The sequence below is a fragment of the Equus przewalskii genome, chromosome X (assembly GCF_037783145.1).
Source record: "Equus przewalskii isolate Varuska chromosome X, EquPr2, whole genome shotgun sequence".
Classification (NCBI taxonomy): domain Eukaryota; kingdom Metazoa; phylum Chordata; class Mammalia; order Perissodactyla; family Equidae; genus Equus; species Equus przewalskii.
In genome coordinates, this window is record NC_091863.1 from 96,821,324 (window position 1) to 96,847,544 (window position 26,221).

General features: G+C 40.6%; 1 protein-coding gene across 3 annotated transcripts in view; it reads right to left on the minus strand.

Annotated features, from left to right (window-relative positions):
- Nucleotides 1–25,059, minus strand: part of LAMP2 (lysosomal associated membrane protein 2) — a 37,954-nt gene extending 12,895 nt beyond the window's left edge. Inside the window, exons 1-8 of one of the 3 annotated variants that reach the window (XM_070606063.1) lie at nucleotides 24,541–24,928; nucleotides 13,598–13,716; nucleotides 12,464–12,677; nucleotides 8,712–8,870; nucleotides 7,554–7,759; nucleotides 6,648–6,770; nucleotides 2,942–3,005; nucleotides 2,374–2,538 (exon numbers count right to left, since the gene is read on the minus strand). In XM_070606063.1, the coding sequence (XP_070462164.1) occupies nucleotides 2,374–2,538; nucleotides 2,942–3,005; nucleotides 6,648–6,770; nucleotides 7,554–7,759; nucleotides 8,712–8,870; nucleotides 12,464–12,677; nucleotides 13,598–13,716; nucleotides 24,541–24,604 (1,114 nt within the window). In that variant the 5' untranslated portion in view covers nucleotides 24,605–24,928. Of the gene's footprint in view, nucleotides 1–2,373; nucleotides 2,539–2,941; nucleotides 3,006–6,647; nucleotides 6,771–7,553; nucleotides 7,760–8,711; nucleotides 8,871–12,463; nucleotides 12,678–13,597; nucleotides 13,717–24,540 lie in introns of all 3 variants that reach the window. The other 2 variants (XM_008539892.2, XM_008539891.2) reach the window with 2 other exon arrangements.
- Nucleotides 25,060–26,221: the final 1,162 nt, after the last annotated feature.

Consider the following 26,221-nt stretch of genomic DNA (forward strand, 5'->3'; position numbering starts at 1 on the left):
CTAAGAAATGCGTCGTTAGGTGATTTTGTCGTTATGTACTCACAGAGTGTGCTTACACAAGCCTAGATGGTATAGCCTACTACACACCTAAGCTATACGGTACTAATCTGATGGAACCACCATCATATACGCGGTCCATCATCAACTGAAACGTTGTTATGCGTCCCATGACTGTATTTTAATGATAAAGTTACAGAAAACTATGGATTGTTCTAGAATTAAAATCCTAAAACTTATCTGTCCTTTCATTATGCATGTATGTGCATATACAGATATTCATATATATGAATACATATTTACTCATTTATATCTATGACTAAACAAATACATGAGTATATGTGTTTCTTTGTTTATATTCCAAGTCCTTTCCAAAACAGAAGTGAGGTATTACTTTATTGGAAATGAACAGAGCTAATCTAGCCAGAGTAACCTCTTAGTAGTAGAGTGAATGTCTTTTGGGAAACTAGGAACAGATCAGGAAGGTTTAATCATGGGATCAGAACAGCCAGGCTGGCTCTGAACTCCTTTAGAGCAGAGATAGTCCATGGGCCAAATCTGGCCCAAGAGCTAAAAATGGCTTTTAAACATTTTTGAATGGTTGGAAGAAACAACAAAAGAAGAATATTTTGTGACACATGAAAATTACATGAAATTCAAATTTCAGTATCCATAAATAAAGTTTTACTGGAACTCAGCCACACTCATTTGTTGACTGCCTATGGCTATTTTCGTGCTACAACAGCAGAACTGAACAGCTGTGACAGAGCTCGTGTGGCCTCCAAACCTAAAACACTTACTGTCTGGGCCTCTACAGAGAAAGTCTGCAAATCCCTGACTTGGAGTATATGATTTTGGTGGCTGCAAAAGTCAAGAAACTGGGACCTCTCACTAATTTGAGTGTGTTCACTACATTTATCAATGTGGTTGGGGCTGGCTGCCCACAGGGACTATTCTTTTCTATTTCTAGAGAGTAGTCCGATCCAGTGAAATCTAATCAGCACTCTTTCACCTCGCTGTGAGTCTATTTCCTCCTCGACGCAGTCCAGTACTACAGCGTGTTGTATTTCTAGGCACCCATAGTCAAGAACCTAGTTCCACAAATAGATTATGCTTCTGTGATCAGTAAGAAATGTATACTCCTTTGACCGACATTTTTAATTCTATGTGCATAAAAACCAAAGTTTCAAATTCGAGAAAGAACATAGCTCATCTCTACTACAGCTGGCAACAGGCTTGAGCTGATATTACACTGCAAATAATTTTAAATTCTAAACACAAATCTGGGCCTAAAATTAGGGCAATGATGTAGGGAAGCTAGATAAAGACTTAAAAATAAAACTATTACATGATTAAAATAATTGAAGTACATAAGTAAAACTGACAAAAGGGAAAATGAATTCTTGAAAAAAATTTTTTAAGCGTGATTAACCTCTCCAGTCACAAGAACGGTAGGGCGAAGAGTCCCATTTATCTGGGCCCAACCAAGTGAGGCTAGGTATTCAGCACTATCGCAAAAGCAGTTGAATGGCTCACAGCATATTAACTTTGAAAGACAGCTTCCACATTTCCTTCAAAACCGTAGAATTAATTGTTAAAAAGGATGTGGATGACTGGAATAGCTCTGCTCAGCAGTGTTGCGATCCATAAACCCCCAATTTTAAGTAATCAGTTTAAAAGGACAAGTCAATTAAGGAATTTTATGTACTTTCTTTTCTTCATGCAAATTTTAATCTTGTAATGCCAAATGCATCTTTCATATTCGTATAAACATCCTGTAATGAGTCCTTCACAAAGGTTTCATTAAAAATCTGATAAATACCACCATTAGCCCTGAGTAGATCTTTAAAAAGCCTCACTCATATTGGCACATGCTTTTAAAACTCTCCAGATCAATCCACTGGTCAAAACATAATTCACGATATTTGAGGCTTTGCTACCGCAATCTTTTGTCTTAACAAAATAACACCAAACTGCTTTTATTTGGGTATGAAAATGTTTCCAGCAAGAAGATGGCCGTAAGAAAGCAGATGTAAGATGCTCAAAGCTGTTGCTTACAAGTGCCATCCTCCTCACAAACTAAAACCTACGAGGGACTGCTCTACCCGAAAGCTCACTTAAAGCTTCTGTCAGTTTTTAGCTTTAAGAACTTTGTTGCAAACCGTTTTCAGATCACAAAAAAAAAATCTGGTTGGAGCAAAATGATGAGCCAAATATAGTTACACAACTTGCTCAGGCTATGAGAACTCCACAACAGAGTTGAGGTGAATTTCTACTTCTCTATTTCAATGCTTAAGTTGCCAAGACTCAAAGGGAAAGACGCCTATTGGTCAACATAAGGATATAAATTATTAATAAACCTTGCTTGACTCTTACCTGTAGAATACTTTCCATCCTTCACATTGAAAGGCTGAACCCTTAGATCAAAGGTATTTATCTGAAATTCTCCAGACACTGAAACAGTCTGCTCTTTGTTGCACATATAAGAACTTCCCAGGGGTGCATCCCAGTAGCTAAGGTTGTTATTTGCAAAGCTGAAAACTTTAAAGAAAAGAAACATGTTAGTAACTTCTTATCCTATCAACATAAAAAGGGGGACAGTCCTCAAGATTTTTCAGTGAAGTATGGGAGCCTGGGGTACAGGGTCTACCCACAAAAAGCAATGCTTATGATCACCAGGTTCTTCATCTTTTTATAGATGTTTCTATACTTTAAAAATCAGTCCCACCCTTAACCATTATCTACCATACTTTGAAAGTATGGGATACTGCAGAAGTGCCTTATAGTTCTAAGTTACTGATTTTTAAGTTGTGGTCAAGGTACAATCTTCCCATGGAATCTTCTGTTCCATTAAATAAGGCACTATTTGGTAACAAGACAATTATGGTTTCTATTCCTTCAGTGTCACCCACACTCTTTTCCCCAAGGTCAATGCTTTGCTTACCAGAGCCATTAGCCAAATACATGCTGACATTCACCTCCTTCAGATAGAACCGGTTTTCATTTTTCTGTTTGAAAAAGAGCTTCCAGTTAATCAACACATCACAACTGTCTACAGGCACAGTTAATATCTACAGAAGAAAAGCAATCTAATACTATTACCCAGAAGATAAAAGCCGGTATTAGACCTGGGCCAGTCTAATACAACTGCAACCAAGTAAAGAGAATGCAAACCGTGACAGAAACCCTTTCTCTCTGCATTTTGTTTCCAATTTTTGGACCAGAGGCGTGGTCATGTGGTTCTTAGACATTCGGAAATTTATTCCCTCCATTTCATTCGTCCTGTCACTTGCTGAGCCCTCACCACCCTCTAGTCTGGATCAGGAGAGCCTTGTAACTGGGCTCCCCGCCTTTCAGCCTCTCCAGCTCGAATCTCGCCTTGGCTGCTATTATCTTTCTGAAGCACTCATTTGATCAACCTGTCATTCTAGTAATTTCAGGGCTTAGCATGCACAAGGTAACATATCTAGTGCTTCAGGGAGCTAGCAAAACAAACCAGACCGGGATCCTGCCTCCACCGTGTTTGCAATCCGCCAGGGAAAATAAGATAAACACATAAATAAATAACCATATTACAAAAAAGAAAGTAAGTTAAGAAAAGTAAAAGGAGACAAGTTACTTCTAACTAGGGGAGGAACAAAAGTAATACAAGCTTAGGGTATGACTCCACTCATAGGTGGTAGTTAACATCTAGACAAAGAGAACTGATCGGTGGTTACCAGGGGAAAGGGGGGGTGGGGGAGGGCACTAGGGGTGAAGTGATGTACCTACAACATGACTAATAATGAAGTACAACTGTAATTTCACAAGGTTAACTATCATAATCTTAATAAAAAAAAAGTAATACAAGCTTAGGGATGAGCCATTTGAACTGGGTAGGATTCAATTAGGAAACAAGCAGAGAAGGGTATTGGAGAAGGCAACAGCATGAGCAAAGGTAGTCAGAAAATAAGCATAATCACAAGTACGCCGGCATTTGAGAACTTACTGAGTGCCAAGCGCTGTTCTTAAAACTTCACATATGAGGCTTCACTGAACAATCACAACACCCCATCCTGAGATGGGGTAACAAAGCGCAGAGAGGTTAAGTAACTTTCCCCAAGGCTATATGGTTAGTAGTCAGTGAGCTGGGATTTGAACCCAAGAAGTCTGGCTGCAGAGCCTACGTACTGGTTACTACTATGCTTTCCTGCCTCACTGGATGTGCACAGGGAAGAGGGTGAGGGGAGCATGAGATTCATGAAGAGGGAGAGAAGGAAACAAGAAGCTGGATATGCAGGCTACACTGCACAGGGGGCGGAGGCGGCCTGAACTACCCTGCCATGGAATTGAGATGTTATTTTGTTGGCAAAACAGAACCACTGAAGGTTTTGGAGGAAGAGCTGTGCTTCAGGAAGATTAAACCGATGCAGAACATTAGGGGAGAGGAGAAAGAGCGGGGACTAGTTAGGAGGCTGTGTGAACAGTCCAGGTAAGAGGGACTGCAGGCTGGAATCAGGGCGAAGGCAGTGGGAAAGGAAACTGAGGGGAGAGACTCGGAGAAATTTCAGGAGGAAACATAAAGGACGACTTGACAACCTCACTACATCTCTCCCCCACTTAGCCTATGTCTTGGCGCAGCATTCAAGGCTCTTCACAATTTGTCTCAACTACTTTTCCACACTTATCTTTCACTGAACACGCCGCAAGCCTTGTTCTCCCAGTTGGTCTTGTGTTCCCTTATCCAGGGATAACCTGTACTTGCCCTCTTAGGCCCCTTATCTCCACACATACAAATGTGACTCATCCTTGAAGGTCCAGCTCAAATGCCAGCTCTTTCATTAAACCTTCCTGACTCTCCCCGAGCCAGAATTAACCACTCCCTCCTCAATACTCCCACAGCACTTTGTATTTTCCCCTGGTCTAGCACTCTTCCCACTTTGTATGTACCTTCCATAGTACTCTAATTGCTCACAGAATCAAGTTCCAAAGCCTCAGCGTGGCATTCAAGGCTTTCTACAAAAAAACAGTAATTATTTATATATTTCTATCTTTACCACTAAAGTGTAGGCACCTTAAAGATACAGGCCTTCTTCTTTGTATCCCACCATAGCATCCTGCACAGAACACACTCGAATTCAATAGATTCTCCTTAGAAGCATCTATTATGACAGGGTTGAAGGTGAGATGGGCCCCACTGAACTCTGGTGACACTGCAGGAGTTTCCTGGGTTTTCAAAGTGCTTGTAGCATGGTTAAAATGTCACTATTTTGGATAGCATTTTAAAATAGCCTGCTGGGCAAATTAAATATTGTAATTATTATATATTTCCCCATGAGAGTAAGGAGAAATCATGTTCCTTTTAGGATCCTACCACAGCTAGAAAGATTAAACTCAATCACTCAAAAGGGAATGAACCTAAAATATTACTTTCCTCATTCATATTGACTACAATGTAATCCCTGTGAGATAACTTTAAAAGAGAATGTGTCTGGGGAGGCCTGATCTTACTGCATTGAAGAGGACAAGCCTAACTAGACGTTTTTAGTACTAATTCACTGGCCATGCATGTACTATAACCGAGGAATGATTTAAGTGTTGGAAAAGGGAAGATTTCTGTAAACCTTTCTAAACTATAATTGCCTAACATACTCCTCAATTACTCAGCACATATTCCATAGAAAACAAAGGTTTTAGACTCAAGATACCAAGTTCAGACACGAAACAAATAACAATATACCTACTTTTTATATATCAGATGTTGAGAGTACTTCCCCATCCCTAGATACGGTAATCTGATTTAAAAGTAGAACTGTTTTTTATCCACTTAACAATAACTCTTAGTTTGAGAACTGTTGGTAGCTCAACATTTTCCCTCACCAATAGCTATCCTCTCTTTTCCATTCCCATTTGCTCTAATGTGTACACACACATGCGTGCACACCCCCCTCAGAAAATTATGGGAATAATAATTGCTTCTGAGAAGGTGGAAATAAAGGTCCTCGATGATTAATTTATGCTACAAGAAGTAGAACATGCATACTTAACCTGGAACCTTCTGTTTAGGGCTCAGCCCTTGATACAAGCATGAGCAACAAAAACCTGAATGCTGCCATTATAAACTATCCTGATGTAATGAATTAATGCATGTAAAGTACTTACACAGAGCCCTGTACATAGCAAGTACTCAATAAATGTTAGCTATTATTACCGATAGAATTACAAATAGTATAGCCTCCAAAAAACCTAAAGTATTATAACAGACAAACATGAGTTTTCCAACCAATAAAAGAGAAAAATACTGTAGAAATTACTGTATATCTTTTACATAGATACTTTATATATATACACACACTTCATTATTACACATATCTATATGGATGGATTAGACAGTTTTTTTGATGTGGGTTAATTCTTGTTCCTACCCTTAGGTCTATACAACAACAGAACAGCCACTTTTGGTGAACATTAATACAAGAGTCCAGCCCACAGGCCATCGAGGTGACCCTAAGATATTAACAGGAATCGATGGACTACATTTTATAGATAAGTAGTGTTGAAATGGAAAACAGAGCTAAACATCCCCCCAACACATACACACACACAGCTATTTAGACTTTCAGACGTGTTCTAAGGGCATGAACTCAATTTTAGAAAAATCTGTTACTCACCACAGCAAAGACAAAGTCAAGATACTTGATGTTGCTGCTGTTCAGCCTAAGTAGAGCAGTTTGAGGATGGCAGCTGCCACTGTAGCCAGTCACATTGGGGTTGATGTTAATAACCGAAGCAACCTTTGGGGAAGAAGAGAGGGGGGTGGTACAGATTCATCATAAAAGTCTATATAGCAAAACCTTACACTCTAATAAGACCAATTTCAGTGAAGAACAAAAAATCCTTTTGTCTGGATACTTAAGTTTATGGTGTCTTACTTTCAAACAAAGTGGCTCAGGCCCTCAAGCTATGACTCAGACGACTTTTTAAAAAAAGAAAACCAAGAGAGAAGCTTCCTCAGTAAAGAGCTAAATGAAAACACACAGTTTTTATGGCACACAAGAGCCATCTGTGTAGCTTCAGTCGCAGGACTCTGGAGACGGGATTTGCTCACTGGCACGCCCTCTGTAGCCTCAGTGGGACACTGCAACTAGATGTACTGTTGTGTGCTTGAGCATATCTATACGGTCCTAGTCATCGAATTGCTGGAGAAAGAGCTGCACTGCTTCTGCGTATCAACCTACAGCGCACTGTAGATAAAAGTGTGAAGGAGTTGTATTTTAAACTGACTGAAATAAAGATCAACTGTTTGTACTCTGATCTACTGATGGTAAACAGAATCTAAACCCCAAAGAGTCCCTTAAACTGCTAGGTCTCCTGCTAGCCAAGACAATACCTTGACAGCGACATTAACTCTTCATGGCTACAGTAACTCCAAATTAATCAAACCTCAACAAGGCAACATCAAATCTCCATTTAAAATGGAATCATTCTAGTAACACTACTCTTAGACTAAAAGTAGGATATACCCTATTTGAAAGGAGATACAAAAAGAACGTATCAATAAAAATAGACAAGCATACCTTATCGTGAGTGACGTTCAGCTGCAGCCCCATGGTAGCCAAAAGACAAGTATCACTGCCATTTTTAACCAAATAAGATCCAACATCTGGTTTTTCCTTTGGGGAGGGTGTTGTAGTAGGAGATGACGTTGTAGTAGGAGATGGCACGGTGGTGGGAACGATGGGGGCCACTGTGGTTGTAGTATTATCTTTCTCACACAGATACTCTAAAACAAACAAAGGACAAAATAACGTAGATTTTTTCCTTCGATCATAAGGCAAGGGAAGAGAAAAATGTTTCTCACAATAGAAGTCCAAAAGGGTTATACTAAGGGAAGGGAATACCTTGGCAGGATATTTTCAACTAGATGAAGCAGAGGTTCTCAAACTGCTGCTTCATATGCAGGCAATCTCTAAGAGTTATGACACAGCAGACAAGCTCCGAGACATACACTTTATCTACTCACACATGGCCACACATTCATCTTTTCAGACCCTTAATTCTCTTTATTTCCAAAGAACTTCACCTGCCTCTGATGTGAAAATCAGAGATTTAAGTCTGAAAACTTTTCACCCCTATGTAAGCCTGCCCTCTTCTTGCCGGTATACAACCACTATAAGGAAGCATAGTGTTTACCAGAAAAAAGGTTTAGAAATCATTAAAGGATTTAAATACAAAGGAACCTTTTATTTATGTTACCCCTAAAGCAAATCACAGGCAATTCAACCTCTTCTTAGAAAGTGTTGGTAGTTTTCCAGAACTGGTGAATAAGAAATTACTGCATTTCCATAAAGTCATATATAAGTTACAAAATCAACTTATAAAATTCAAGATTAGAACACAGAAATCTAATTTCTAAGCTTTGGTCTTGGATCATCAAAAGCCAAAGAGCTGATGATCAAACTATTTGAGGATCTGTTCAAAGATTAGGTTTTATCAGCTGAAAACATTATAGGTAGAGCATTTTAAAAGACCACTCCACAACATGTACATCATAAACTTAAAATAGCAAGTTCCACAAGAATAAGAATTACTATTATTTATAAAAACTTTACAGTCCAATGTAGGCTATGAATAAGTCTGAATATATAAATGCTTTCAGATAACGACTTCAACTAAAGCCACCAGCTACACCCCAATCTTAAATCAGGACCCAAGTATGGAAATACTTTACCCACCGTTTGTGCTCACTGTGCCATTTTGGACAAAAGCTTGTACATGAACATCCCAATAGTTCTGGACAACATCATTCTTTACTAAAGTTGATAAACTATTGCATCTAAAGATGTCATTCAATGGAATTTTGAATGCCACAGACTCATTGACAGTAAGAATTCCTGTAAAACAAGATTAACAATAGCTGTTTCCAGGAAGGTAGAACAGTAATAATATAAATATATATCAGACTTTCTCCTCTTCTGTCTTCCCCATCCTATCCCCAAAGTGAAAAAGGACATAGCATGTTCAGGGAACGACAAACTCACTGTGGCTCAAACATAGGGATTAAGAGGAAAGATGTGATGGGGTTAGGAAGGAAAGACGAGTTGCAAGTAGTCACAATTTGAAGCATCTTCTATGATCTAAGGACAGGCTGGGCTTTATTTTGTTAGCAATAAAAGGTTACCTTCAGTTTTTAAAGCTGGAAATAAGTATCACACATATAATTTATTTTAAGGAAGATACCCAAATTGTAGAGGATAGGCAGAAGAGAAAAATTTAAGGAAAGTCATTTAAGAGGGAAACTCGTTGGGAGGCTGATGACCTAGCTAAGGTGAAACGCGAGGGGGTGCTGCCTAAACTAAGGTGGTGAGGGACCATAGGAAAACAACAAACAGGCCAAACTGAAAACACCCGTCTAAGGGAGAATCGATAGGACTTAGTGACCAAACAAGGAAGAGAGATGGATTCTTCAAGGATTTCATAATAAATCCTTATTTTTGTGCTACCATCCTAAAGTAAGTTAAAGTCACTAAAATGAGTTTTTGGAATCTTCCTGGATAGAATTTAAAGACTATTCAATTTCAGGAAATCTTCAGAATGTGAAAGCAATAAATTACAGCCATTCTGTACAGAGTTTTTATTATAATGTCTATAGTGAAATTTCCAAAGATCATGATCACACTTATCCACCGAAATGGCTTAGTTTCTTCTGGAGAAGCAGCAAGGAAGGTAGGTATTCACGGGCCTTAATATAGGCTGCCTTCTGTGCCTCTCCATTACGAAGCAAGGCAGCCAAGTAATGCTGCCTTGGCACCCCCTAATGGCCAAAGGAGATCTTTTTCTTAACCAATGAATTAGAGCATTTTTCTCTAAAACTGTTTCTCTCCATTAATATAAGTGAAGAGAAATATGAACTGGCTATATATAGATGACCTCAAAACAAATGGTGAAAAAAACAAGTTGTAGATATATTGGAGTTACGCTATAAAATTATATCATTTTTAAACTATGTATTATTGATAAACATATATATTAGTCAAATATAAACACAAAGACAAGAAGGCTACACCCCAAATTTGTCAGAGTGGTTGCCTCTTGGGAGGAAGGGAGGAAAATGGCAGTGGGGTGTGGGTACAGAGGAAACCAAGTGTAAGATTTTCTTTCTTTAAATAAATAAAAAGATGAGGCAAATATGAAAAATGGCATTAATTCCGAGTAATGGGTGCACATGGGTCTGTTACATCATTCCCTTTACTTTTCTGTATTTTAATCACGAAAAATTTTTTTAAAAGAAAACAGGAGCTTTAAAATCACTTCAATTATCAGATGCTTAAAAATAAAACACTAAATTATTTCAAAAACCATTATCAACAGTCCATTTAGGAAGCCATTTTTAATTTCAAATAGTTTCAAATATTACACAGAAGCTAGTAATAAAAAATTGCATCCTCCCTTGTTTAAAACAAAAAGGGGGAGAGATAGGCATTAACATTTTAGAGTCCATAGTTTCTCCATCAAATCTGTCAGATTAAACTCCACCTGCTTTTCCCACTACCCCCTTGGGTCCAGGCACTCATTGCATCATCCCTTAATTACTCTAACAGCCTTTTAAGCTGGCATCTCTGCCTGCCGTCTCCTCACTTTCAAATTCACCTTGCCGAACATTCTTTATAAACTACTGTCTCTGCTTTTGTTATATCATTCTCCTGCTTAAAAACCTAAATGGTTCCCCAGTGCCTACCCCATCAAGCTAAATGCCTTTCCTTGGCTTCCAAGGCCCCCTTATAATTTAGACCCACTGCACCTAGCCAACTTGATTTTCCTTCTGCTACACGCACAGCCTCTAAAATCAGGCAGCTCTCCAATGACCGCTGCACAAACTATGCTTCCCCCTGCTGGAAATACTCTGCTCAAAATTCTCTGCTTACCCAAATTCTATCATTAGCCGAATTTCAGCTCAGGTCCTACTTTACCAAACTTTCTCACTCCTCCAACGCACATGGACCTCTCCTTTCTCTCTGCTCCTAATCAGGACCACTCATGAGAACAACGTTTAAATCAGGCACTCTTAACCACAGGCATCCACAGATGGACTCAGGGACTATGTACCATATGCAAAGTTTACTCTGTACTTTGAGAGAGAGGGTCTAGAGCTCCCCTCACATCGTCAGAAAAGATGCATGAACCCTCCACCCCCCAAACACAAACAACAACAATTTACACTATCTCAATGCTTTCCAATGTTTCCATATAACTTAGGAAAACAATTTCACTTTGCCTCTCCAACTAGTTTTTAAGCCCCTTGAAAGTGAGGGGCAAATCTTATACTAGTTCTGAAAGACAATGTAGGCCAGAAAGCTGAATATATAAGATATGCAATAACAAACCTGCTTTAGTTATCCTCTCAAGCTAAGAGATAAGTAAAAAAACTAGGATGTGATTTCCAAGTTTCAGTCTGCAATACCTCCCAAGTTTTACATGAGCTCATTCACTTCTGGGTCTTTAAAATATGATCTTTTGATATCCATAAATCCAAATGAGTCATTTATCCCCAGGTCTAGGCAACTGAAGCTCATCTACCTATGTTTCTGGAGACAGAATGAAATACTATCTGTGAGAAATGCTAAGTTACTAAAAACACCATGTTAACCCCATCTCGATGGAGGGGGGAGAAAGAAGAGAATTATATCCCTAACAAAATTGAAATCTCTATTATCCATGCCTTCAAACTATCTTAATATCCATTTCAGTTCTAGTAGTTACTAGGATGGCCTAATTGTCAATGCTTTCTCAAGTTCATTTTGATCTGAAATTGTCTAAAGATAGCAGTAAATGTTGACTTCAGTCATTTTACCTTTAATTAATCATCATTAACTTTTCAGTCAAAATCCTATCTAAATGGTAAAAAGATTTGAAGATGAAGCATTTCTGCTGGTCTCAGTTACTGAACTTGTACACATTTAAAACAGTCATTAGTATAAAGGATTTTCTCATTCACACAACGTTTGGTGAGTGCCCACTACTGAATAAGATAAATAATAATAAAATGCATGAACTCTGTAGCTCAAGAGACTTTGGTTCAAACACCAGCTCACCCACTTACTAGCTTGTGTGACCTCTGAGAAAGCCACTTACTCTCATCAAGCCTCATTTGCTTCACCTGTAAAGTCAGGATAATATCTACTTCCCAGGCTTGCTGTTAAGGACTAAGCAAGACACTGCCGGTAACACATTTAGGGTGCTACCTGGTACAAAGTAAAGTAGTCAAGCAATGACGGCAAATCATCATCACCTTGTACAATGACGGCAAATCATCATCACCTTGTCAAACACTGTGCTACACGTGGGGCTGGGGGATACAAAGACACGAGGTTTCCATTCTAGTTAGGAAGACAGACATGCATAAGGATGATTTTTTCGATTATTTACATTTTTCTTATTATTAATAAAGAGCAAGAGAACATAACACAAATCCAATTTTTAAGGTTACCTTTATCTTTAGCATCAGGAAATGTGGTGTTATCACCAGTATTGTAGGAAAATGAGATGCTGTCAATTGAATAAACAGACACACTCTTCGTAAAATTTACAATCCAGGAAAAACCAGATCCAAATTGCACTGCTATTCTGGAACCATTCTGGTTATCCCCACAAATGCTTCCATTGTATGTTGGAGTGCCAAAGTTTGAAATGGTTACAGTTTTCTAAAAGAAAAAGAAGTTTGGGGTAAGGCACAGACAGACAGTACTGAGCACCCAGCATTTAGGCAGAGTGTGCCATTTGAGCCTACATCACACATCCCCCATGGCCAGCTTGCCCTCTGCCTGGTTTGCTGTGGAAAGCAGTCTCAGATTCTCCAGCTACACACCAATCCTCTGGACAAATTCATGTATGTCTAAAAGGAAAAGAAAAATGGGCCTGAACTTCTCTTCTTAAGTTGTTTTTTTTTTTTTTTTTTAAATCAGGCTGTAAGCAGGCAGGACCTTAACTAAAAGAAAATAAGAAGGTAAAAGGATTGAGAGAATACCTCCCAAAAAGATTTTAATAGCAAGCTATTAAAAAAAAAGGGCAAAGGGCTGGCCCTGTGGAACAGTGGTTAAGTTCTGCGTGCGCCACTTCAGCAGCGTGGGTTCAGATCCCGGACATGGATCTACATGGCTCCTCAGCCATGCTGTGGCAGCAACCCATATATAAAGTGGAAGAAGACTGGCATGGATGTTAGCTCAGGGCTAATGTTCCTCAAGCAAAAAAAAAAAAGAGGGAGTTTGGCAACTGATGTTAGCTCATGGCTAATCTTCCTCAGGCAAAAATAAATAACTAAATTAAAAAAGGACAAGCTTTGATGTTAGTACCTGTAAAAAACATTACAGTAGTTAGACCTGAACACTATATAGTCTTCAGATCACATGTCCTAAATCAACTCCAAGAAAACTCCAAAGAACTAATGAATTAAAATATTCATTCCAACACCAAACAGAATACCTTCAAGTGTCTATGTTTACAAAAACCCAGAAAATTTAAGTGTTAAGTCAGTTAACATATGAAATCTTATTTGTATAAATGTATGTAAAGAATGAAAAAGAGAATTAAATTCCCACTATAAAACTCAAAGAAAAATACTTACATAACTTTTGCTTGTAGTCTCATAAGGTATTGTGAAATTCATTTGCCATTTTGCATAAAGGCAAAGGGCTTTTTCTGAATCTGTCAAATTAAGTTCCAGTGCATAGGATGAGACAGCTCCTAGATTTATTAAAAAGAATAAGATTTTAAAATTGTACTACAAAAACATATATAAAATAAAAACAAGCTCTATCTACCACTGAAGTGTGATAAGCTCTAAAATGAAACAGGATTTTTAATATATATGGCATCTTGGTGATTGTTTTTCTTTGTACTTTTAGCGGAATCCTGTTGATAAAGTTAGCATCACTCCTTCTCAAGAGAATGGTTACTCGACCTAGGATGCTTGGGTAATGGCACAGACTGGTGACATTTGCCGTTTGCCTCCCAATAATCATTTCCACCTTCACCTGTGCCTTACTCGTTTTGTTTTAGGCAATTATAGTTTGTCTGCTAGGACTTTTGTTTTTTAAGGTAAATGAGGTAAGGGGAAGCTTGACAGGGATATTAAACTCCTGCTTCTCTCAAACCAGCTGGGGAAACTTTCTCTACAGAAATGATAGATGTTCTACGCTCTTGTTGCTTTAAATCCTGCCACAAGCTACATCACCTATGACACACGGATGTCCTGGCATCCGCTTTTTTCTGAGGTGAAGATGTGGGATAGCTCTTAGCATGTGTACCGTGTGAACAAAGGAACAGAGTTACAAAAGCTGTTAGATCCATAAGCAAAAGGTTAACTTTTATAAATGCAGCATTCATCACTTTATTTCATTTTAAAATCCAGTTGATTAAAAAAGGTGATGACTCTTTCGACATGGACTCAAAGTCACTTTCCACGTTCTCAACCTGCTGCCTCTTTAGGCAGAGAAGCCTTTCGGGGACAGAAAAGCCTTGGGACTTTTCAGCTAACTTGACTCCGATCTTCCAAACCAGGCTAAACACGGGGACATTACCTAGTAAACTGAAGAGCTTGAGGACTCAAAACACTAGATACCAGCCAACACACCAGCAGCCATAAATGATGGGCCACCACCGAAGGATTTTCTTCACTGTCTTACACACTCCCCAAGGGGTGAGCTGTTTCCTGTTAAGACAGCTACAGATCCTTTAATGATATCTGAGCAATCCAGCGTCATCTACAAGCAAGGACATGCTATAGACTACAGAGAATCAAGTCCCAAGAGGAATACCAAGAAGGCGTGCCTCAGCAACAGCTTTCAAGTCGTACACAAAAGCCTACCACCATGCTCGGGAGACCGGGCTGCCTTGCCAAGCCTGAATATTATGCTACAGCTTGTGGTTACTGACAGTGCCTAAATATCTTGGCTAAGGCTCGAAAAGACCTTGTGAGGCCTAAGTAGGTTTTACAGCCTTTCTTTACGAAGTACAATATGAAATGGAGCTGTCATCACTGGTCCAAGGCTACCCTGTAGTGGTGCTGAGAACTCCAGCTTAGAATTTTTCTAACAACTGGAGATCTGCTTTTCATATGCTGTCTCTCTGTCTTGTTTCAAGTCCCTAGCTTTAACATATTCTCCCTGTATTCAAAGCTATCAGAAATAACCAAGAAAAGTCTCACATGTATTAATCATTTCCTTTCCAAAGATATTAGAGTAACAGAAAGAAACTAGCATAAAATGGTAATGGTATCAACGTGTGCCCAGGTGGGAGAAGTGAGGCTTTATGAAGTAGAAGGCACAGGTTGTGCTTCAAATTTACCACTACATTAAATTCAAAATAGTCTACCTGCCAACCCATAATACATGAGAACTGAGAAATGCCCTGAGGGCTCCAGCACATTCTGTTCCAGTCCCATCACAGCCTCTCTCCCCGTGAGAGCTTTTCACTTCACATAGCTTACTTTGCTTCCCAGTTTACATCTCCAACGGCACAGGGACCACTTTTACTCAAATACATATCATCTCAAACTCAACAATTTCGCAACTAAAATTCACCCTTCTACTTCCTCCAAACTGGTCTCCTTCTCAGCCTCTCTAGCTCTAAATGAAAGGCAGGACCACGTACAGTCACTCGGGCTCAAAAGTTTGAGAATTAGCTTCTACTTCATTCTCTTCTTGAAGTCCTATTGATTTTTTGTCCTTCAAATTCTCTCTTAAATCCAATCTTCACCTTTATTTCTACTCCCACCCCACCACTCCAGCCCTCAATTACCACAGACGCCTCCTAGCTGCCTTAATGGTCCTTAAATACCTCTTCCTCCCAGGACACTTTCTTGTTCAAAAACTTTTACTAGCTCCCAAATTCCCATATTAAATTTAAATTCCTCTGCCTGACTTTCAAAGTAATCCTTAATCTTGTCCCATCTTAGTCTTTCAACTTCTCTCAAACCATTTTCCCAGAACACACCCTTTGATCTGGTTAAACTTGTTCCACTCAACCCCAGTGCCATGCTCTATTCAACCTCTAACCCTAGGCTTTTATTGTTCCCAACATTTGAAATCTACTTTCTTCTACTGACCTAAATGTTCAACCTCAGGAAGGTTTTCACTCTTTTCGGTTCCCCAAGATCCGAAATATCCACCCTCCCACCTTGCCTTTTTTAAAATTTCTGGCAGATATCACCACCCACTATAAAAGCTGAAAATGCTGGATTCTAGCTTTCCCAGCCTGTCTTGTAGCAAGGATGGGCACTTGTGTCAGGCTCTGCCTAACAAAGGCATCCACCCCAGATTTTGAATAGGAAGCAACAGAACGGAGCCAGGAATGGAACTATCACCTCAGGTGGAAGTAGCTACAGCAGGACCAAGCTGCCAGGGAACAAGGCTGCAGAGCTAGCAGTGGCCGTGGCCAGCGCTGCAAGCTGCAGCTCAATGCTTGGCAGTGGTAGTACAGTTCAGTAGCCTTGATCTGAGGTACTGAACCAGGTTTTGGGATATACAGCTAGGAGCTCCAGTAATTCTGAGTTACCTAATATATTTTTTATAAAGTAAAATTTTATCGATGTGTAACATGCAGCAGAAAAGTACACAGCATAACATATGGAAAGGAGTTTACATAACATCAAGTATACAGCTCAAAGAATTTTCATTAAATGAACCCACTTGTGTCAAGAAACTGAACATTCCAAGAAGTCCCCTTATTCCCTCTTCCAGTTACTATTTCCCTCACAAGGGCAACCACGATCCTGACTTCTACCAGTATAGATTAGTTTTGCCTGCTTTTCAACTTGATGTAAATGGAATCTTTTACTATGCTCTCTTTCGTGTCTGGCTTCTTTCAGTCAATACTGTCTGTGAGATTCACCCAGGTTGTTGTGCGTAACTGCAGTTGGTCCATTCTCACTCTGTATAGCTTTCCATTACTGAGTGAATACTCCACTCCTTATCTATGCTACTGTTGATGGGCATTTGGACAGTTTCCAGTTTGGTTCTATTAAAATGGACACATCAGTGAACACGTGTATGGCTGTCTGTTGGGTATATATCTGGGAATGAAATTGTGAGGTCAAAGGAGTATGCATGTCTCAATATCTTTTTAATAATGATAAATTCCTCTTCTGCTTAAAATGGATCAGATTTTATTTCTGTTGCTTACAATTAAGAACCTGGACTGATCTGCTCTCCATTGTTCAGCCGCCATTTTCTCCACAAAGATTTCCTTGACTAGAGAGGCCCTCCAGCAGCAGTCACAGTGCATGTCCCCACATTTCAGTATATTTTATACTATCCTGAACTATTCAGTTATTTTACGCATGTAAATCCTGTCTTCCCTACTGTCATAAGCTCCAAAACAGCAGTTTTCAACTGTCACTTTGCAACAAACTGATGTGCCATGGAAAATTATAGTATACAGCAAGTGATTTGTTAACTAATAAAAAAGTACCAAAGTCTATGAATGAATGATACATATGGATAGATTCAAGATTCCCTTTTGATAAGGTCTCTGCCACTCATTTGAATTCTAATATGCTCCCTTAAACAGAAGATCTTATCTATGCCACAGCCCCTAGGAGTGTGTCTTTTATATGAATATCATCCATCATAGTGTCATGGTGGGGGAGACCATGTCTATTATCTTTCCTCTGTCTCCTATTCTTCCTAGTAGTGTGGAATACATATTGGATTCTCAATAACTACTGATCGATTATATCAAGGTCAAATACCCTGCAATAAAGACCTGAAATATGGCTTAATCTAATTACAGGAAGGCCAATCTTTTCGCTCTTCCAAATCAGGAACCTACCCTATCGGTCTTCTGGATACTCTCTCAACTCAAATTGTTGAGTCAATTTTCTCAACAAATTTTGACACAGATTTCAAGCTAGGAATAATGCTTTTCCCAGAAGGTAACTTTATAGTTGAAACATTCACACTTTGGTAAAAAACTTCTGGCAAGCCATTTCCATCCCTACTGCTGTGCTTGATTTTAGAATAGCCAAACCATTTTTTTTTAAAAGGCTTTATGACATTAAAAAGCCACAGCTGAATATATCCTAGAGTGTGTAATTATAGAGCTGAGAGTTTATTCTCCCAAGAAAAAGGCATACCTCAAAATCAACTTTCTCAAATTCAAATATCCTCTCGATCTTGTTTCCAAAGAGATCATTTATAAGTTCTTTTAGAACTCAGAAATTATTTCTCCAAGCATGACATACTGCAAAAAATGACTAGATTTTTACAAGTCTATCTGACCCAATGTAGCTGAAAAATATACATTTGTAAACAAGATGGGGGTAGTGGTAAACAAAACCAATTTACTGATGGTAAAACAAAACTGATTAAAAAAACAAACAATGATCTAAGAGGCAATATAATGAGGCGATTAAGAGCCCCATCCCTGGGGGCCAGCCCCGTGGCCAAGTGGTTCAATTCACGTGCTCCAATTAGGCGGCTCAGGGTTTTCCTGGTTCAAATCCTGGGCGCGGACATGGCACCAATTGTCAGGCCATGCTAGGCGGCGTCCCACATGCCATAACTAGAAGGACCCACAACTAAACATACACAACTATGTACCAGGGGGCTTTGGGAGAAAAAGGAAAAACAAAATCTTTAAAAGAAAAAAAAAGCCCCATCCCTGGAGGTGAAGAGCTAGAATTCAAATCAAGCAGTCTAATTTATTAGCTGTGAGACTCCGGGCAAGTCAACCTTTCTAAGGATTGTAGTGTGGATCTCTCCAATAGGTTCTTCAAAAGCATGTAAACCCTTCAGAGCTAAGAGAACTTTAACTTTGCCAAGCAAATAGCAGAATCCAGCTTACAAGCTTCTCTTCCAGTAAACACAGCACCTAAAGGGATCCTTCCCAAACTTTAGGCATATGTTTACTTTCAGCACATCAAGGCATGGACTCTTGTCCTCAAACTTGTCAATTCAGAATGATATTGAGCAAAGGGTCTTAAAAAAACAAAGCAGGACATAAGCATACAATACCTATTTACTCTCTTCTCTATTTATAGGTTTGTTAAATCAGATTAACTGTTCCTCATTTACAATTCCTAATATGGTGCAATCACCACATTTTCTTGCTAATACTCTAGAGTTCTGGTAAATCTCTTTTAAAAAAGTAATAAAATTTTAAGCCACAAAATAATTTCATTTTTTTTAAGATCAGAGAGTGGGTAAGGAAGTAAGATTCAACAGTATTCAACTAACGGAAAGTGCTTATTGCTGAGTGGTGTTTGGCACATCTCCAGAATTCTTTTGCAACGCACAGCATACCAACAATGTTTATGAAGTACACTCTTGGATCTGAGGAGATCTCTGATCACTTCAATAGGAAATTATGACTGGGATGCTTTGGTGACTACATGAGGAGAAGCAGCCTTCCTGCACCAATGATCACTTAAATCAGCTGCAGTGCTGGGAGACAATCCTTGACCGCAAATTCCACCCAGGGACACAAGGGAAGAAAGCTGCACTTGCGGGAACCATTGGACTATCTATAATCCCTGCAGATGTGATAACCAATGACTAATGGATGAATAATAAGCCTGTCCTTTCAAGTATCTCTATTATAGCTAGAATAATTTTAGAACTTTGGAATCAAAGCTATCACTTTAACAAAATGTGGTAAGGCCACAGAAAAATCTCAATGCACATTTTCTCTCTTTTACACCACCTCCAAAAGGAGACATTGATGCTTTATGACAACCTTATTCTCTTTCTCATCAAGGACTTCCTAGTCTTCCATGTGAACCTTCACTACTATGTTGGTATATCTGAAAGGGTACAAAGGCAAGATACTAGCATTATTATATGACATTATACTTTAGTAAATTGGTTTATAATTATCTGTACTGCTTAGCACCAACCTTGAAGTTCTCAAGCCAAAGACACAAAAAACTTCTTGCAAAACATAATTTAAGGTTCACAGAAGAATAAGGAGACCAAGTTGGTCTAGTTCACCATCATGTCCCCAATGCCCACCAGTGTACACCCTCAACAAAAATTTACTGAGGGTTAACCATCTACTAGGCCCTGCGGTAGGCAGGCAACGGGAAATAGTACACAAGATAGTCTCCGCTCTCAAAGACTAATACCATAAGGGAGGCTTGACTAGTACTGGAAGGGAAAAAAAAGAGTGGAAAACAGGCTAGCCTAATAACCTAAGAGTTTGGGAAAGACAAGATTGACTCCTATTCCTCCAGATGGTCACCTGGCTGGCTTCCTTCCTCCACCCCTCGGGTCTCTGCTCAAACGTCCCACAACAGGAGAAGGCCTTCCGACTACATACTGTAAAGGAGGGTGTGGACGAAAATAACCCATAACCAATCTATAAATGAAAATTTGGGTGAGTTTATTCTGAGCTGAAATCTGAGGACCATGGCCCAGGGCCTTTCTTCCTGAAGGAAGAAAGAACACCAAGGAAGTGGGGTGCAGAGTGGTTATATACCCCCAAACAGGATGTTTCACACAGGATTGAATGGCCCTTTTACAATAGTCGTGAGAATGCTCTGTCGGCACAGCGATTGATGGAAACAGCAGGTAGGTCTGCCGTCTCTGTGAACACAGCAGGATGGCAGGTCAGTTGTCTCCAGCTGAGTGGTCACAGGTGAGCGCTGCAATCAGCTCCTAGCCTAAGGAAAGATGCGTAATCTTTAAGGAAATGCCGATGCTGGGAGGGGGAGGGAAGTTGCACCTTTATCTCAAGGGCCTTTATTCTTGCCATAGGAAATGTATATACAATGCATGCTCCTCGGCCACAGTCAAGCCCTTTTGGAAAAAGCAAAGTCAGGCTGAATTAGGTTTATACCAAATGGCTTCCTCAGATACTCCAATATATCCTATTGCTTGCCATTTTTATTTGTCAAGGGTCATCCCCTCTCACCCACTCTTATCATCTGCTCATTCTTCTTCCTCATTACCTGCTTCATTTTCTTCACAGTGCTTATCACTATCTGAAATTATATTATTTACCTGTGGGGCTGTCTTCTACTAAAATGTAAGCTCCATGAGAGGAGGGCCCTCATCTGTCTTATCCATTGCTCCATCTATCCAGTTCACCTAGTGTAGTGGCTAGGACACAACAGGCATTTAATAAAACTTTGTGGGAGGGAGGGGCTCCAACCAGTGAAGCACACACTCAGGATATTTATATGGGTTTTTTCCCACACAGAAAAGCCTTAACTCTATAAAAACCAGAAGTCAAATTAGTTATAAGAATCAATAGCCAGGGACTGGCCCACTGGCGCAGCGGTTAAGTTTGTGCACCCCGCTTCAGCGGCCCAGGGTTTGCCGGTTTGGATCCTGGGTGTGGACCTACACATCGCTTATCAAGCCATGCTGTGGCAGGAGTCCCATGTACAAAATAGAGGAAGATAGGCACAGATGTTAGCTCGGTGCCAATCTTCCCCAGCAAAAAGAGGGAGACTGGCCGCGGATGTTAGCTCCGGGCTAATCTTTCCCACAAAAAAAAAAATCAATAACCATAGAAGAATTCTGAAATCTATGATTATCACAAAGGGAACACAGTGAGGCAATAACACTAGGAAAGGATTTTCATTGACCACTCTCTTTATAATGCCTCTATATGGCTTTTCTTCAGAAAAAAATCACACAGCTTTTCTCCAGAAAGTTCTCTAGTCAGTTATAATTCATTCAAGTAAATATCAGCATAATTTAATCTCTGAGAAAAAGACCAATACATAGACTCCAAGAACTCTTTTCTATACTTACTCTAAAGCAGCTATTTTTAAAAAGTTACCGCTGGAGCTGGGCTAGAGACAGACAGTTACAAAGTGAAACTGGCACCGCCAGAGCGCTCATCGTAACCAGACCATAAATTCAAGACAGATCCTTCTTCACTGGTACCCTCCAGAGTACCCAGGAAAAGCACGAGATTCATAAGAGGTGCTTTACAAATATGTATTAAGTTTTCAAACACCTACTCTTGGTATCCATTTTGATATATAAAAGTAACGTGCAAAATCTACCAGGCAGTTAAAGACCTGCTCAATTCTTATAAGAGAAGGCCACGGAAGGAGCCTGAGCTCCAGACTGAACCAACAGCTGTCAGAAAAAGCAGCTGCGTGGAAGAGACGGTTTCTATTTTACCCTGGTTCCTTTTAAAAATCTGATCTACGTACATTATTAACTTTTGCTCCTCCAAATCCTGTTCTGAACTTGTAAGTGGAGAGAATCAATCCTGGAAATCTTCCAAGCGCATGAATCTAGTTAGTCCCAACCAATAAATGGCAAACTAGCAGATGAGCCGACGGATTCTTTTATGTGCTTTTTGCCTGTTTATTTTCTGCAATGAGCAAGCATTGCTTTTGTAAAAACAAAACAAAAAAAGCTTTCATTCAAAAACAAAAAAAACTTAATGACACGAAAGCCAACAAGTAGGACAACTATTATTTTTTTTCACTTTCTCTAAACAATAACACTGTTGTGTTTGTGCAGATTCAACTGGCAGTGAACTACTGATTAACAGATGTGTTGGTCAGATGTGTTCGAGTCACTGATAAGGTGCTTTTCGTTGCAAACAATGCTCTCTTAGGGTGGCTCGGCCCTCAGGAAGAGCTTCACGGCAGCGCTAAAGCTTCCAGTTGTGCTTGAGCATCGCCTCCATGGCCCCCTTTCAGAAGGGCTACAGAAGTTTCCGGCACCGTGTGGACAGCTGCACGAGATCAGGGAATCGCAAATGTTTTGCTGTCAGGAGCCCTTTACTCATCCACTGAGAACCTCGGAGAGCTTTGGTTTATGTAAGTTCTATCTATTGGTATTTGCCATATCAGAAATTAAAGCTGAGAAGTGAATAAAACACAACATCAGAGCCATGAGAGTGATGATGTCATCACACATTATGTAGCCTCTGGAAAACTCCACTGTACACTGGTGAGAGGATGAGAGTGAAAAGGACAGGTAACTTCTTAATAGTATTTTGGAAATAGTTTTCATCTGACAGACTCCCAGAAAAGATCCTTGAGAATCACTAGATTACATCAAGAACCCTTCCAACGCCATGGCTCTGGAGCAAGATTTCTCAACTTTGGCACTACTGACATTCTGAGGTGGATAATTCTTTGCTGTATGTTGGGGGTGGGGAGAGTGCTGCTCTTTGCATTGTTGGATGTTCAGGAGCATCTCTAGCCTCCACTCACTAGATGTCAAAAGCAATCCCCAGTTGTGACAACCAAAAATGCATCCAGATATTGCCAAATGCCCCCTGGTTGAGAATCCACTGTCCTAAGGTGCTGATTGTGTCCTACTGAAATGTGAATTACAAAACGTGCACCTCTCACTGCCTTCTCAGATCCCTAAAACATCTATTTCCTCTCCACTCCATTTGGTTTGTTCCTTCTGTTCTTTTACTAGGTCACAAACTCCAAGTGCCAGTGTGGGTGGGCATCGACACGCATAGGAGGAATCAAGTCAAGAAGAGACTTTCTGATCAAAGTTCACCCTTCAGGCATTAAAGCCCGCAGGGAACCACTGCTCATGCGGGGGAGGGGGTGGCAGGAGGCAAAGCGCTAGGAGCCAGTTCTTAGGACCTGGAAACAACCCAATCCTTAGGCCGTTACCTACCCTCCGCCTCCAAAAACGAGATAATAGGCCAGTTGTGTGATACGGAAGAATAAAAGGAGCTTCTGAGGGCCAAGAGGCAATATACAAGACAGATATAGCACCCTCCAAACCTCAAATCTGGGAGGCCCGCCCAACCGAAGCATCTGGGGATTTTTTTGTCAGGGTCTGGCTGGGAGGAAGCAACAAAATTGGAAGAATACCACCATCTTCAACACCTCCAAGGCAGATATTCACTCCCCACCAAAGTTCCCACTGATCCCTTCAGTCTCCAGAGATTGGGTCCGAGTTTTCTCGCCTGGAAATTGCCACAGCCACCTTAAGTCTCTTCTCCCTCAAAACTCCAACTACCCAACTCAAATCCAGCATCATTCCTCATCTCTTTGATCACCCTTCCTCCACAGCCTCAAATTCCTACCCACAAAAGCCCCCAACCCTCTCACTGCCCCTCAGACTCTACTATCATATCCGCCCCTCCCTTCCCTCGAGCTTCTCCATGCATGCACAGTCTCATTTCCCTTCCCAATTTTCTCTCTGGCCCCACAGTTTTCCACCATCTTCAAAACTATTCCGTGATCATAGGAAACCAGGACTCTCCTAATTGTCTCTGCCACCCCAGAATCTGCACGTACTGTCCTCCTACGCTCACTGCTTAGTATCTTTCCCAAGTTACTCTTTCTACCCGGATCTGCTCCACTCCTCATTCTTCCCTACCTACTCCCTCGGCGACCACCCCCCTTACCAGCCCATTCCTACTCTCACGGGCCCTTCTTCCCCGCCAGCCCTTGGTCAGGCCTTCTCTAGGTCACTGCTCGCCTCCCGGGGCCAAGCGCCGCCGCCCAGTGTCAGTCGTTCAGCCTCTCAACCCCTCCCCCCGGACCAGTCTTTCAGGTTGTGGCCTTTGAACTAGGCGCCCTCGGGCCCAGGCTGGGGGACTAGGCAGGAGGGCCCGACAACTCACCCAGGACGAGGCAGAGCAAAACGAGCCCCGAGCCCGGAACCGGGGAGAGGCGGAAGCACACCATGATCCCGCAGATCAGGAGGTGGCGGTGGCGGTGGTTGTGGCGGCGGCGGTGACGGCAGCGACTGCGACGGCAACTGCAACAGCAACGAGAGCAGCAACACCAGGAAAAAGGCTCGCCGGAACTGAGGAAAGACGGCCACTGACCACCGACCACAACGCTGCAGAAGCCAGGACTAGGCGCTCCAGTGCGGGTCACAAGACTAGGGGCGTGGCTCTTTCTTGTCTTCAGCCAATCTCTGCGCTCGAAAGCGGCGAGAGGGGTGGTGCTGTAAGGCTCGGTGGGCGGGGAGACCACGCCCTGGCTTTTTGGTTCACATTCGTTCTTATGCTCCTAAGAGAGAAGCGCGGACGGCCTTTTCTAAGGCAACAGAGACAGGATGAATTTGGGGGGGGGGGTGTAGACAGTAGAGATTATTTCAGTTCCGACTCCTTGAGGAAGAAGAGAATAATTTTGTTGGAGTAAAAATGGTTGCTAGGCATCACAACATAATACATACGAAAACAATACATGATTATTCGCCAAACACTATTATTACCTATGCAGTTCATGCAATGAAATGGACAAAGGAGCTAGAGGGTAGTATAGAGTCGCTGACTGCCAGAGCAGGATGTGGCCTTGAAGTTCATCTAGTTACAACACCCTGTTTTTCAGATGGCGAAATTGAACTCAGAAAGAGGAAGTCTTCTTTAAACACAGAAAGAAAAACAAATGAGAAAGAGAAATAAAATAGAAGGATAAAGGGAAAAAAATAAAGATCGTCCATATTCCTAGAGAGAAACATTATCTACCCATCCATTCACCCTTCTAGTTGTTTTTCCTATGTATATACACATGTAAACATTCTTTAATGAGTTCATACTAAACATACTATTTGGCATACTTGACAGTTGAACAGATGAAACCTAAAATATTCAACAAATGAAAGCATTCAAAAATTATAAAAATCTCAAACTGGGATAAAGCACTGATTCTCAAATGCCGGTTTCTAAAAGAAGCATCTGGGGATTTTTAATAACATACAGATTCCTGCACCTCATTCTCCATAGATTTGGAAATGGTAGGTCGGTGGCAGTCCTAGGAATCTGCTTTTTTTTAAAACAAGCACCCCGAGTGATTCTGATTCCTATGGTCCCTGCACTACACTTTGAGAAACACTAAAATAGAGTTTCAAAATCATCTAGTCCTGATCTTAATCTGGTGTCAGTAGATGAACTTGGGGGGTGATGTCTGTGAATCCTCACAAAGTACATGCAACATTTATGTATGTGTATTTTTCTGGGGAAGTTTATAGATTTTACCAGTTCTAACAGGACCTGTGACTCCTCCCTCTAACACCCTCCATGGCTCAAATGTTAAGAACCACTGATCTACCCTCACTATTATTTGCTTTAATGTGATTAATTCCTGAAAGTGAGAACACTTATTGACGAATGTCTTCCTTCATGGGTGAAACTGAGTCATGAGCAAGTGACTTGCTCTATGAGGAACTAATATACACAACAGCATTAGGCACTGCCTTTAGCAAGAGAAGGTCGTTTGACTGCCCCACCATCAACAAGACTTGGCAGGAGCTATGTCCTGGAGAACCCATGATTAAATTGAGCGCTCAGGAGTCGG